The sequence below is a fragment of the Leptonychotes weddellii genome, chromosome 4, assembly GCF_054177405.1.
Source record: "Leptonychotes weddellii isolate Sample4059 chromosome 4, ASM5417740v2, whole genome shotgun sequence".
NCBI lineage: Eukaryota > Metazoa > Chordata > Mammalia > Carnivora > Phocidae > Leptonychotes > Leptonychotes weddellii.
In genome coordinates, this window is record NC_138372.1 from 153,486,415 (window position 1) to 153,502,314 (window position 15,900).

Sequence of the window (15,900 nt, forward strand, 5' to 3'; positions counted from 1 at the left end):
ATTCAGCATTAAATGGATAAAGTATTGATACTTATTCTACATCTGAGGAAACACAAACAAAAAGCACAGGTTACTTAGTGAGCAAACAGCTAATTAGTTAACAGAATTCCTGCTATAACTCCAGAGGCCCTGACTCCTATTCTACAGAATAGCATTCAGATTATACATATGGAACGTATCTTTCTCTACAACTGTTAAGTCCTTAACTTTAATACTTACTTGTAGCATGAATTCCATACTGATCCTATTTTCTATCAATCTCATCACGAGGTGAGCTTTACACTGAAACATAGTGTAATATTCCCAAGAAAGCGTATGTGGATGCTTTATTGAAAAGTGTAGATGAGATGCTGGACTAAAAACATAAACAGCTATACTTAGTAAAACAAATTTGTATTAAATAAACAGTAAGTTTCATGGCCACATCATAATATAAGTCAGTAATTTCTCAGCATGAGAGCAACACAAGTAGGAAACTTCTTAAAATAAATTTAACTGGAAGAAAATTATGAAGTTTCATGAAAAAACATAAAGGAAAATTTTAATAAAAACACATGCCAAGCTCCCAGATAGGAAGAGTCTCAATATTTTAGTGCTCTCCAAATTCATAATTATAATTAATGTAATTCTAACCAATATCCCAAGGCTAAACCATACACACACAAAAAACATTCCAGGTGCATTACATATCAAAAACAATTATAAAAGTACTAGAAGAAAAGAAGGAAAAAAATTTCTTGTCCTAATTCTAGGGCAGGAAAAATCTTCCTATAAATAAATAAATAAATAAATAAATAAATAATCCATCCAGGGGACAAAGACCAGACTATGTAAAAATTTTAAATTCTGAAATGATGAAAGAGATCATCAGTAAATTAAAAGAAAGGTACAGTCTAATAAAAAAAATTTATGACATATATGAATGTTAAAAGTGTTTAAAATTTTTCACTATTTTAAATAATGCTGTAGTGAATGTCTTTTTACACATGTGCAAGTATTTCTGTATGGCAAATGTCTAGAAGTACAATTTCTATATGACAACATAGCTAGAAATACAACTAATGAATCAAAATCATCTATTTTAAATGTTTGATTGGTACCAACAAATTACCCTTCAAAATCACTGTACCAAATTACACTCTCACAATCTATGTGTAAGGGTAATCATTATACTTCTTTAAAAACATGGCATCGAAATTTAAAATATTTGTTGATAGTTACACAGTAATATGTATATGATTGAACTATATTTGGTAATGCTATACATAAATAAAAGCATGGGGGAAAAAAAAAAAAGGTCATGGCTATCTCCAAGAGGAACTGGTGGGAGGGAGGCATATTGCTTCCAGACCTTTTTTTTTTCCTTTGCCTTTAAAAATTAAACATACAAGACTAAATAAATGGGCAGAACCAAAGTAAAAGCATTTAGTGTAAGTAATATTTACATACCATGGTAATGCTCTAATTATATGCTGGGAAACTGCCATACAGCAGACAGTGAGAAGAAAGTGAAAGAACTAATATTTGAGAACTTGATCTCAAGTAATCCTCACAACCAACCTGGTTAAGGACTATCACTGTCATTTTACAAATTAAAACACATACACAGAAAGGTTATGTGATTTTCTCAGATCACAAAAATAACGACAAAAATCCATGTTTGTCTAACCCCAAATTTCTATGCTTTCCCATGAACTTACTCTTGTCTTGGTAACCATGCTACAACAAAGAAAAGGCTACTGGTTATACAACTTCAAATTTCTTAACCTCTGTGGTGCTTTTAGACACTTGGGCAGCCTGGTTAATCCTATGGGTCCCCTTTTGAGAAACTGCTAACATATACACAAAATAAAATACACAGAATTACAAAGAAAGCCAATTATAACAAAATGCGGTTATAAAAATATTAAAAATTATGATATGCCAATATATATGCTAGCTTATTAATGCATTAAATAACAAGATCTGGCAGTGGTCTATTATAGTAATATTGAGGTGGTGATAAGTGCAGAGTATTTCAAAATATCTGCTAATAATTATAACATGACAGGAAAAGATCTATGATTTCTACTGTTGACAAAGTCATAGCATTGTCTTTTGCCTACATTCATAATTAAGGAAAATATAAAATATCGGCTAATGATTAGTGAAAATATAGAAAAACTTTCCCATCCATTTCAATCCATATTCCTTTAGGGAATCCATGGACACTAGAACAAACAAGACTGCCTGCTGGTACTATTATTTTGCTATAAGTGGCTGTCTTCTTTACAGGGACTTGCTACACAACAGAAGAAGAGAAAGGGAAAGAAAGAAGAGAAGGAAGGTAGAGAGGGAGGGAAGAAAAAAGGAAAGAAGGGAAAAAGCAAAGAATAAATGTCTAGGTAGGTGACCATTCAGATAAACAGGTATAGGTAGGATGTCCTGAAGTTGAAATTATCTATTTAGACCTAAAAAAATAACTGGTGGTCCATAAGCAAAATATTTGTTTCCATTATTTTTAAACTTTTCTAACAACAGTACAATATACTACCATCTGGAAATTAACATGGAAAAGAGTAAAGCCTTGTATTTTTTGAGAGTCTTTCTTTAATGTTTAAGTCCATTTGTAGCCATCACATGCAGTAAAAATAGTAAAGTAAGGAAAGGAGTAATGAGAGTATTACCAGTATTTGTGGCTTCAATATTATTACATACTATTATTTTGGCCTGTGTGGGTCTCAATACACATCCCAAGTAATCCTGAAAGACTGAACCCATAATACAAGGTTTATAATACCACCTCTGAACAACAAACATACTTATCCTTCTCTTTTCCTCCGCCAAATATGGGATGTAGTAAAACTCCACCAGTTTTTAGTTCATACGCCACTATTTTGTCTAGCTCCTAAAAAAGATAAAAATAGGAGTCAGTGAAAATTTCTTTATGTATCAAATTTTAGAACTGAACTGTGATTTCTCATTTCCTGAATCAAAATGTAAATTTCTTAAAATAAATTAGATGTATTTATAAAGTAGTTTATGTTCTTATAAACAAAACAGACTACACAGCTGGCTCAATAATACAGCCAAAAAGCCTTCTCTCCTTTGTGACTTCAGGGCTGGCCAGCAGCCTGCCAATTTTTCCTAATGGCTCTTCCCAACCTTCTCTGACCTGTGTTCCAAGTTCATTTGTTCCTTCTCTGCAGTTTGTTTCTGGTGGAGGATTTAGACAAGTAAAAAGAAATGGAGATAAAATTATGTCAGGAATCTACCCTTTTAAAACTTCTTCAGTCTTCTCTAATATGACATAGATCAAAGTGAAAAAAAAAGTTTAAGGGAAAAAAGGACAACAGAACTGTTTAAATAATATATAAGCAGTATAGAGAAGTGGTAAAAATCATAGTGAAGTGGTTAAAAACCAGGTTTGAATTCTGGCTCTACTACTTACTAGCTGTGTAACTTTGGTCAAATAATTTAACCTCTCTGTGCCTCAGTGTGTCATTTGTAAAATGGGGTGTAGTAACAGGGTAGTTAGGAAGATCAATACAGTTAATATTTGTAAAATGTTTACAGTAGTTCCTGAAACACTGTAAGTGCTATATGCTATCTTTTCCCTTCATTAATAGTTTTTGAAATGAAGAATGGACTCTTCCAGTTTAGATGTATAAATTCTTTTATGGTTCTAGATGTTTGAAATCCTTCACAATTATTTTTTTGGCTTACTTGAGTTTACGTTTGGATGATGAAGATACATAAAATGAGAAAAGGGGAAGATGGAGGGGTCCATTTCATAAAGATATTAAAGGTTGAAATTTTTCCACTTGAGAAGGAAGGAGTTAAGCACAAGATGAGTAAAATGTATACGTACATGAACAGAAAGGGCTAGGCAAAATACAGTTGATTTTTTTTCTTTTTGGCCAAATCTTTAAATAATAGGAAAAAGACGTGACAATGACAGAGAACATAAATGCACTGAAGGACTAGCCAGCATATAATAAGCACTTACTATGTACAAGGCACCATGCACATCACATGTATGATGTCTTATAATCCCCATCTACTCTCCTTAAAAAGATGAGACTTAGAAAGATTAACCAAAGTCACAAAGCTTGTAAATGTATGAGGCAGACTGAAAAGCAATCTGACTCCAGAAGCTGGGTTCTAAGTCTAAACAAATTTAGGAAGCATAGAGTTATATTATGAATGACTACTACAAGGAGCTTGGATATATCTAACGACTAATTTGATGTTGAAGGAGCTGAAATACTCTCTTGCTTATTAGCAAAAAAGTCTTTGGAAGTCAACACTGACAATGGAACTAGATAAAACAGAGCATTAGTCTTTCTCAGTAAAGAGATTTTCATTTTGCTGGGATTTTCATTTTGCTGGGAAAAATTAGACACTTTCAAATGACAGTATTTTACAATTATGAAAAGTAAAGGACAAGTGACTTGTGAATCAGGAGAACACTAACATGTCCTGTTGACTTCTAAATGGGTAATGGATCTGGCTGTTTTTACCTCTTTAATCCAATGGCGGTATTCATTAACACCAAAAGTTTTTTTCATCCAAAGTCCATAAATATAGCCAGAAATTCCCTTTAGTACCCATTCATCAGACCTATGCAAAAAGTCAAAATATATTCTTTTAATCATAAAAATTCCCTTAAGCATAAAAAATTTAATCATAAAAATTTTTAGATAAGGCCAAAGAGGGTAAGAGAACACATTATTAGTGTGTGCTTTTATGCATTCTTAAAATAAATGAAAAATAATTTAAAAAATGTATTAACAAAATATTTGGTTTAACCACTTCCAATGAGTTCTACTTACCATTACACCTTCCTCACATCTGCTTTCCAGTCTTATTTCAAGTAATGTCCCTATGTTTGCGCTGCTTCCTTCCCGGCCAACTCTGTCCATACTGTCTGTATCCAAGGAAATATGTGCCCAAAGCCAGGACTGTACTGCTCAATTTTTAAAGTTCACATTTGCCAATCCCATGAATAATTATCAATGGGATTCCAAGATCTAATGTTTAATTACTTATTTTTGGTTTTTTAAGAGGAAAGGGAATTAATACCATTCATTCATCTATTCATTCATATACTTATCCATTCATTCATTCATTTATTCAAACATGTTGCCTACCATTTTCCAGGCACTGTTCTTCACTGAAACTATGTTATTCTGGAAAAATTACAAATCAAGAGGACTTACCCTCTGCCAACAAAAAAGAAAAAGAAACCAACAGATATTCATGTACTACATATAGCACAGAATGGTCACAAAAATAAATTATAATCTTAAGGGAGTTTCATGTATTTCTTCGAATTCATCTCAAGTTAATCAAAAAAATTAAGTGTTCTTATCTCTTACTTATTTCAAGTATTATTAGTACAAAGTTAAACACTAACAGGAAAATCCCTACATCATTATCACTATTGTAGAAGACTATTATTTTGCCTTACACATGATCTTGAACATTACCAGTTACACTGAACATTGACATTAGAATTCTAACTGCAGTTTTCTGCACATTCAATGCCTTGTATCTACAGTATTCATTCAGTTTTCTAAGAAATTGTTGTTATCAAAATTCTTTAAAAAAAAAATAGAACTACAGTGAATTGATAGCCACAAATCTGGATGAAATTTATACTCATTACTTTTCTCTAAATATACAGAGAGAAAAGAAAATACAGGAAAAGAAAACAAAAACAAACTTTCCCAATTCTTTATCTCAGTAGTTGCAAACTATGAAATTACTCACCAAGACATTCTGGATATGAAACAACCAAAAAACTGCTGTGCCAAGGACTGGGCTAAACACCTTCTAGTCAGAGGTGTCTCATCTATAATCATGGCACTATGTAACAGATTTGTGCTGGAATTTAAAAGAAGAGACAATTATAACCAAGAAATAAACAATGATTCAATCAAAATAAAATAATCACACTTTTAAAATAAGGGAATTCCAATTTGACATAAAAGAGAAAAAACAGAACATTCTTCCAAAAGCTTTCACATCTTTTCAAAATTTAGGTGAAATCCATAATCTTAATTAACTTTTGCCTAAAGTAAGGACTTTAGTGTTTCCCATTGATTTCCGTGAAAAATTTAAGTACCTTTTTCTGGAGGAAGGGGAAATTACCATTAGCCTGAAATGGGTATGTTCATCAGAAACTGATCCTCCTATGAAGGGCTCTTCTAATTTCAAAAACCTTTTGCCAATAATAACTATTAATTATTTTTTTAAGATTTTATTTGAGAGAGAGAGAGAATGTACAAGCAGGGGCAGAGGGAGAGGGAGAGGGAAAAGCAGACTCCCCTGTTAAGCAGGGAGCCCGATGCAGGGCTCAATCCCAAGACCCTGGGATCACAGCCCGAGCCGAAGGCAGATGCTTAACCGACTGAGCCACCCAGGCGCCCCCAATTTTTTTTTTTTTTTTTAAGTAAGCTCTACACACAATGCAGGCTTGAACTCACACCTCAAGATCAAGAGTCACATGTGCTACCAACTGAGCCAGGCAGGCACCCCTATGAATTTTTTGTGCTCCATTGTTTACTTTCAAATACACTGACCCATAAGATCTTTCTAACATACTCTAGAGAATACAGGGGCAATAGTATTATTCCTCTTTTACAGATGAAAAAATTTAGGCCAGAAAGGATAAAATGATTGAACCTAAGGCATAAAATTTATAAATCTGGAACTTTCCAAGGAAAGAAAGAAGGTAAGGCAGGAAGAGAAAGAAAAAAATGAAGTTTTCTCTCTTTTATAATTGGCAAAGAAATTTCTGACATCAGTAAAATTTTAAATGATTTAGGGAAAAAAAAAAAAAACCCATTAGACGTCCATTATATAACTTGTATGATTTTTGTTAAATGCATAAGCAGAAGAGACTAAAAAAAAATCTGTAAAACATCTCTATCAGTTATATCTGGATGAAAGTAACAGAAGTGTTTTGGGTCACTTGGAAATTTTCTTTTTTATGTTTTTCTACATTTTGAATTTTTAAAACATTAGCTTTTCTACAAAACCAACCATATTTAATTTAAAGGAAAAAACTTTGAAACATATCTTAAAATTAATCACAAAATAACCTGTCTTCCCATCATTACCCTCATTTGGGCATTTCAAATCTTAAATACCAACCTAAAAATGCTCATGGAAGCATAAGCAGCCACTTCAACATAAGCCTCATCAATGAATACAGTCTTAAAACAGGAATATGGGTATCGACATGTAAGAATTTCTTCATAAAATTCAAAAACTTCATGAAGATAAGATGTAGTATGTTTAAGCAATGGAAGAAGTTGAGGTAAACAAAAATGAGTAACCTGAAAATAAAAAGCAGGGAAGAAAGTCATTAAAAGAAAATGTTACCTTTAGTATTTTAAATTTCCTAAATGTCTCAATTATAAGGAAAACTTCATTCATATAAATCCTTTTAACAAATTCATGGCAATGAGGGAAAATGCTAGTGTGATATTAGTGATTTCTTTTACTATGTTTATAAAATATTCATTGTACTTGAAAATTAAATTCATGATGGATTATAAATCTGTGAAATGCTTAGACCCAATGAAAATACAACTTTGGTTCCAAATTAAAATGCCTTTTGCATAAGCATATAAAACAAGAAAGATTTAAATTTCCAAGGCTTATTACAAATCCACCTTTGATTCATAAATATCTTACCTAGTGAATACTGTACTTGTCATAGTCCTATGCATCCTACTTTGGACATGGCCACTCAAATATAACATATCATCTCATCCCATATTATGATTCTGTACCAAATAAATGGCATCAACAATGACAGAGATCACTCTGTTTAGAAGGACCTAGAGTAAGGTTTCATGCTGGAGATTAAATCTGAGCTAATCTTTTTGAATTGGACAAAAGTTTGATAGGAATGAAGAGGGAAAGAGAACATCTCAAACAAAGTCAAAACAGAAATATGGTATGGTCAGGAGAAGCTAAGTAACTATATCAAATATAACAAACAAACAGGAAAGTAATGGAGAAAAAAGCTCGAAAGGAAAATTAGGGCCAAATTCTAGATGATCCTGAAAGTCATATTAAAGAGTTCTGATTGTTGCAGGATTGTGGAGGCAAGGAAAGTTTTTAACGTATGATAAGAATTATTCTTCTAACAGTGTTAGAACAGGTTAGAGACTAACATACATGAGTGATGGGGATCTATGTATGATTAATAATCAAGGGCCCGAAGTGCATCATAATTAGCACTCCTCTTGATACACAAACAAAACCCAAAATACTATTCATCAGAAAAAGATTCATGTTTAGAAAAACCTACATGACAACAAATCTGATAATAAAGTAAAAACTATCTACTTGAGACAGAGAAAGACTAAGTGGGCTCTAAGTATTCAAGTAAAATACTTCTTAACTATCATTTACCTTTCTCCCATCCAATAGCTTGGAGTGGGGAAAAAAAAATCTTCCAAAATACAAAGTAGGTACTAATCAAATGTTGATTTAACAGCTAACCACTTACCAAAGATAATAAAATTCTCTGCCAATCTTATCAGCGAATATACTTTTAAGAGTCATTATCAAGCCAGCAAAAGCAAAACCATTCGTAAGATATCCTGAATATTTTCCATAAGTGACTTTATAAATCTTGTGAATTTCAGGAAAGCAAATATAAGAACAGACTGAGGAGCTTACTGGGTATCGACTAAACCTAATTGCCCTCAATTTTTGCTCACATAACAGAAATACCATTGAGACATACATGGTTACATGTATATCTTAGCTTTAAACTAAGAAATAAAAAATCTAAAATTGAAAATGTTAGGGACCATGAGTAAATAAAAAGAGATTCATTCAAATGTTACTTTAAACAGGTACAGAAGTAGAGAGGGTCAATAACCAATACATCACTTCCTAAACACCAGAAGTCTCATCCTTAGGGAGGCCTGTAAGCACTAATTGGTCTGCCAATTAATATACGATTTATGGCAAGATATGGGATGGAAGAAAACTGCAAGAAGCCTTCATGAGTGTGCTGACTAGAATTCTAAACTCAGCTTCAGCCTTATCTTTCTTCCTCTGTATATGCTGAAGTGAGAACAAATCTTGTTCTTTAATTGTGAAATTGTAATATTTCAGATTCCAGAGATGGGACTATAACATTCATAAACATATGCCAAACAAAAAGAGGACACTAATGCAAAGTATTTACATAAATCAACTCATATTCTAATCAAGGTACACTTGAAACTCCTTTGGAACTCCAAGCTCTCTGTTGAAAAAAAATTTAAAACTTTAATATAACATTTTGAAAGGAATTCAAGAATTCAAATCATTAAATATATCAGATAAGGAATCCTTTTCTCTCTAGTGATATTCTGGATAATTGAAAGAAGAGTTAGGAAAAACTCAGTATTTCATTACTATCCTTCCTTTTATCAGGGGTGAAAGGCTGGGAGGAGAAAGGAGCAAGAAGCTATGACTTACCTCATGCATATATGGATCTACAAGTATTTCAAAAGGTCCAATGGCCAAAGAGATATTTGATGCAGCTGTTGGAATGGTAAGCATGTAATGGAAGGTCTTCTTCCTCATATCATGGGTATACACTGTCTCCACCAAATCTCCATTGGAAACAGCCACCATTGCGGCATCTACTGTAAATTCTAATTTCCATGTACATAATTCAGAGTATGAATCAACACACGGGAACCAAAATCTAGGAAAAAATATCAACAGCATAAAAAAAAAAATAGTGAAAGTGTAACCTACGGTTGTTTCCCCCACTTATAAGTTATTCTAACGTTTACAGAATATGTGCGAAAAGAAACTTCAGCTATTTGCCTACTGAAGCTTTTTACTGTGTAACTTGAAAGAATCTGATTAAAGATAGAAACTTTTCGCCAAATATTATTTGGCAATATGAAGAAAATATATCGTACGATACTGCCAGTTCAAATACTCAAAAAAGAGATAAGCAATTCTTAGCTTTGAATTTTTAACTTAAAAATTATTTTCACTTGCATATTCATAATAGTCAGTTTTTATGCAGTACTCATTTCCAGAAACTAAAAAACCTTATAATAAAGTTTAAAAGAACCAAATATTCAGAATCTGATCCATAAGTTAGAGAATTGTTTTGAAGAACGGGATGCACTGTATTAATTCAAATAGTGCTAGTAAAGCCAGACCTAATATTTCTCAAACACTTTCCTTCAAGATCAGGTTTTACTACCTGCCAGGGTCTGTACCTGATACTGTAACACAAAGAAGTATAAGACATCATCCTTGGCTTGAAAGAGTTAATAATCTGAAGAATATTAATAACAATCTGAAGAGACTATGCATACTATAATATTTCAATAACACAGAGTGAGCTATTGAGCTCTGGAAATGAACTACAATTATACACAACAATGAAGGTAAATCTCACTACCATACTGTTAAACTTTTTTGTTCAGATATAAAGAGCATAATGCATAATTTCCATTCATATAAAGTTCAAAAGCAGGTGTAATTAAGCTGTGGTATTTTAGAAATCAGAACAGTGGTTAACCTTGGACAGGAGGACATCAGATGAGCAAGTAGTGAATGGAAATGGGTAGAAGGGGGGATTCTACAATGCTGGTGATGTTCTTTTTCTTGATGTGTGAATTACATAGGTTTGTTCACTTGTGAAAATTCAGTGAACTTTTACTTATAGTTTGTGTAATTTTCTGTATGCTATTTTACTTCAGTATAAAGTTAAAAAATAAAGAATTGAAATGATTTTAGAAGTCTCTTTTCCGAGAAGGAAAGAGAAAAGGAAAAACAGGACTGAGAAGGAATGACTAGTGGAACAAGAATCAGAAGAGGTAAATCTGAGGATCAAGCTCACACTTCTCATTTTACACTAAACACATGTATTGCATATACACAGAAAAAATGCAACTGAAAAATGAAATTAACTGAAATATATAAGAATAATCTACCTTGTGGAATTTTGATACCCACAAGAGAAAACGTGAGCACCTCTCTCTGCCATACTTCCCTCAACACTGGGTACCACAAAATGAAGACCTCCTTTTGGCTGATCCAAAGAAAAATTGATGTGTATCTTTAGGACCTTTAATTCTGCAACAAATAAATATATACATACATTGATATATAAATATATAATTGAGTAACAGTGGTCTATATAATAAGGGCAAAGACTTACACTAAACATAAAATGGGAATCAAAGCTCAATTTTAAATGAAAAACTGTACTTCTTACCCTCGTTTAGGCTCTCACCTTCTCTCCACAATAGCCTGCCTCCACTGATGTCCTTACTTCCACTCAATTCTAGTCACTGCTAGCTGTGTTCTCCCAAAATATGGCTCAAGTCATGCCCTATCCTCCTCCCAACATTTCTGACAATGCTATACTGCCTAAAGAAAAAAGTTCAAAACTAGATTCAATGCAAAACCTGAAAAATAAGGACTTAAAAAGCCTCCCAGATTGTTAATCCTAGTTGACTTTGGAGAGTAGGAAGAAGGGGTGAGTGGGAAAAGCTACCTGAGAATTTATATAATGCATTATTTATTATGTTATCTTTGATTTCTCCATAACAAATACATGTTGCTTTCATAAGATTAAAAGGTTTCTTTTAATTTCCCTCAAAACACTACAACCATATGGACTATCTCCAATTCCTGAACATGGAATGATAGCCTTCTACGCCTGTCCCCTAAATTGGGCAACTCCCCTCAAGAAAAATCCCCCCCAAACACATAAACTCTTAAAAAAAAATGCAAAAGCAAAACAAAAAGTCCTTTACTTCTTTATCGTGGTTATAGGCTAAATAAAGATAGGCAAGTTATATATAGTAATTATAATGGCTGTGACTTTATACAAGAGAAAATGAAGGTTTAGAAATAATAAGACAGTGTGTGCTCAAAAGTGCAGAACACAGAACCCTATGTTCTAGCACTGACTCAACTACTAATTAGTGACCTTCAATAGGTCACTCACTGTCTGGACTTCAGATTACTCTTCTATAAAAGGAAGGAATTGAACCAGGTGATTTTTTCGGATTCTTCCTGCTATGAAATGCTGTAATTCTAAACTGCTTTGACACTGCATGGGTTCTCAACTCTTGACAAATTGTTCCAACCATCCAATTTTTTTTTTATAACTTTCACTTTAAAAACAACAGTGAATGGGTTGTTTTGTCACAGCCCTTAATTGCTATTTTCTTATTAACCAGTGATTCTTAAGAAAAAAAAGAGCTTCCAACTTCTGTATATTTCAACTTAATAATTTATAATTACAACATTAATGTTCATGTAAAAGTTTTCAGTCACTGAGTCTAACATGATTTTACTGCGCAGTCAATGTATTTTTGGTATTTTACCATCAATGTGTTTCCATAACTCTGATGGAACCTTAATGCAAAGTTCTCCATTTCCTGCATCAGGATCCACAGCACTAACTGCAGCTGCATAAGCATTGGAAAAATAATTTAGATTTCTCCTGGAAAAAAAAACAAAAAAAGAGCCTGTTTTAATAAGCCAAACATTTCACCAACTATTTTCTTAAATATTTGGTAGCATTTGTTAAGTATTATATCATTTCATGTAATCTACGAGAATATTTTTAGCCAAGTAACTATTACTCTACCTACCCATCATGATGAAACCTATTAAATAATAAATACAACGTCATATATAGTCTACTTGCCAATGTTATGGAATTATTAGGATTATCATATCCTTCATTAATTTTGGAATGCCAAAGCCACCATACCTTCCTGAAAGAAGTGAAAAGAATATATGTAGAATTATTAATAATTAATGAATAATTATTCTTTATCTGGCAAAAATTTCAATGGATTCACAGCTCTACGATCTGACAGAAATTAAGATGTTTAAAACAAGTTAGGATGGGTATCAAGCCCTTAAAATGTAATACTGCTTACCTTCACTCACAAGTGCCTGACAATATAAGCTTAAGGAAGGAGGGAAACTTTTGGCTGCTTCACTGTTTTATCTCCTATATGCCAGGGGGCTACTCAATATTTGTTCAATAGTTACTTAGCCTTATTTCCCATTAGATGAAAACAACACAGAGAAGTCTTATGGAAACATTAAAACATTGTTCCCATCCAATTTCTATTTCACTAAAAACAATATATATGTGTGTAATTCACTAAATATACTCACACACACACACACACATATATATATAAGTACACACACACACAGATCTCCTTCCATTTACAATGGGGGTATGTCCCAATAAACCCATCATAAATTGAAAATAATTCTAAGTTGAAATGCATTTAATACACCTAACCTACCAAAATATCATAGCTTAGCCTAGCCTACCATAAATGTATTCAGTACACTTTCAGTAGCTTACCACTGGGCAAAATCATCTAACACAAAGCCTATCTTATAATAAAGTGTTGAGCATCTCAAGTAATTTATTGAGTACTATACCAAAAGTGAAAGCTAGAATGGTTGTATGGATAAGAATGGTTCTAAGTATATAGATTGTTTAGCCTCGTGATCACATGGCTGACTGGGAGCTGCGGCTCACCGCACAGCTCAACATAGGTACCACATATTGCTAACCCAGGAAAGTAATCAAAATTCAAAGTATGGTTTCTACTTATCACCACCTTTGCGCTATCATAAAGTTAAAAAACCACTAAGTCAAACCGTCCTAAGTTGGGGACCATCGTACACATATTACATTTCCTCACTGAAATCAGTTAAAGGAATACTGACAAAATGGATAAAAGAAAAAAGACAAGGAATGATATAACAAGAAAATGAGATGAAAGACAACCCCATGAGCCATATTCTTGTTGTGCACCTTTAGGTTTATCATTCTGCCATTAGATGAATCCACAAAGTAAAGTTAGTTACATTGCACTAGCTTAAAAAAATTTTAACTAGTTAAAAGACAAAATTCATATACTGTACAGAGTGATTATAAGAAAAATAAAATGGGAAAAGCCATTAAAGAAAACATTAAACTTATACACTCTGAACCTGACAGAGGCCATCCCTCTCCCATTTCCATCTCTCTGCTAACTAGGAAGGATGTATTAACTATAGCTTTTAACCACTACACAACATGACCTTCTGGAAGCACTTAAACAGACTTCTCAATAATTTTAACTATTTCGGGACACCTGGGTGGCTCAGTTAGTTTAGTGTCTGCCTTTGGCTCAGGTCATGATCCCAGGGTCCTGGGATCAAGTACCGCATCAGGCTCCCTGCTCAGTGGGGAGCCTGCTTCTCCCTCTCCCACTCCCCTGCTTGTGCACTTGCTCGCCCTCTCTGACAAATAAATAAAATCTTAAAAAATAATAATAATAATTTTAACTATTTCTTCCTGTCAGATAAATATGGAAAATGTGTAAAAACTATAGGATCACACTAAAATGAATAAATCTGTGTTTTCACATACCATCTATTTTTTTAAAATATCATACAACAAAAGCAACTCTTTTTCCTTTGGTATATAGTTCTGTAAATTCTTACACCTTTGTAACCACTACCACAATCAGGATATAGAACAGGTCCATCATCCCGAAGAGTACCTTGTGCTATGCCTTGTGTCAAATAAATGGGAGTCATACAGAAAGCAACCCTGTGAGGCTGGCTTGTCTCACTCAGTATGTCTTTGAAATTCACCTCAGGCATTACATGTATCAATAGTTTGTTCCTTTCTACACTGAATAGTATTTCATGGTATAGACTGGACCACAGATTATTTATTGTTTGTTCATTCAGCCACTGAAGAACATGTGGGTTGTTTCCAGCTTTTGGCTATCACAAATAAAACTGCTATAAACAACTGTATATTGTTTTTCATGTGAATTTAATTTTCATTTTTGTAATACAAAATACCCAAGAGTGGGACTGCTGAGTCAGATGGTAAAATATGTTTAGCTTTGTACGAATATGCCAAACTGTTTTCCAGAATGGCTATACCATTCCACATTCCCACCAACAATATATAAAAGTGCCAGCTGCTTCACATTCTTGCCAGCACTTAGTTAACATACCATCTAATTTTAAAGGCTACTTTGTATATCTAGAGATTGTAATTTCTTTTCAATAAAATTTCAAAAACATGAAATATGAAAGATAGTTGAAGAAACCTGTAATTTCCCCCCCAGTTATCTGTGAAATTCAGAATTCTCAGAAATTCTGAGAAATCAGAGAATATTCAAAGGGTGAGAATGGTAACAAATTTGGAAAGAGTTTTAGATGAGGAAAGGTTTAAAGTATTGAGATTCTGTACACTGGAAAGGGGAAAACAATATTTAAATGGATAGGTTTGTGAATATTATAGCAAAATAAACTGTAGTTTGATGTAATAAAGAACTTTCTAGCATTCAGAAATAATGAAAGGGGTGCTTTAAAATATAGTGAGTTCTCCAGAGCTAGAAGCATTCAAGCAGAAGGTGAAATAGTATAGGAAAAATTCTTGTTGAAATTTTGACTAAATCAACTTTAATGTCACTTTAATGTGACTCCAACCACAACTTAATCCCAAGCAATACTACTAAACAATCATTACATAAAAAGCCAAATTTAAACATTACATATTAGACCACTCAGTTTTTTTATGGGAAATTATTCTCACTTAATCTCATTTCCTGAGAAAAGGTAAAGTGGTCCAAATAAAATGGTGAGTCATTGTAAGTGGAATCTATTGGAAAGTCAGTTAGGAGGAACAATCTTCTCATGGTTTAGATTTCAGTGTTTCTTTTCATAATATGAATCAAATATGTTTTCATAATAACCTCATTAAAGCCAAAAATCACAAGGCAAGATTATAATAAGTGTTTTCAATTTTCAGAAAAATAGTGACTGCAAAATATTAATACGTCCTTGCCCTTTAACCACCACCATCCCCAACCTCCAGTTCCC

At 33.0% G+C, this 15,900-nt stretch overlaps 1 protein-coding gene across 8 annotated transcripts in view; it reads right to left on the reverse strand.

The window, feature by feature from the left end:
* TAF2 (TATA-box binding protein associated factor 2) overlaps positions 1-15,900 on the reverse strand; it is an 82,243-nt gene that overhangs the window by 50,365 nt on the left and 15,978 nt on the right. For all 8 annotated transcript variants that reach the window (XM_081816464.1, XM_081816460.1, XM_081816465.1 and 5 more), the window contains exons 4-11: positions 12,363-12,481; positions 10,959-11,100; positions 9,475-9,706; positions 7,141-7,325; positions 5,755-5,868; positions 4,503-4,602; positions 2,802-2,887; positions 220-355 (exon numbers count right to left, since the gene is read on the reverse strand). In XM_081816464.1, the coding sequence (XP_081672590.1) occupies positions 220-355; positions 2,802-2,887; positions 4,503-4,602; positions 5,755-5,868; positions 7,141-7,325; positions 9,475-9,706; positions 10,959-11,100; positions 12,363-12,481 (1,114 nt within the window). The remainder of the gene's footprint in view (positions 1-219; positions 356-2,801; positions 2,888-4,502; positions 4,603-5,754; positions 5,869-7,140; positions 7,326-9,474; positions 9,707-10,958; positions 11,101-12,362; positions 12,482-15,900) is intronic.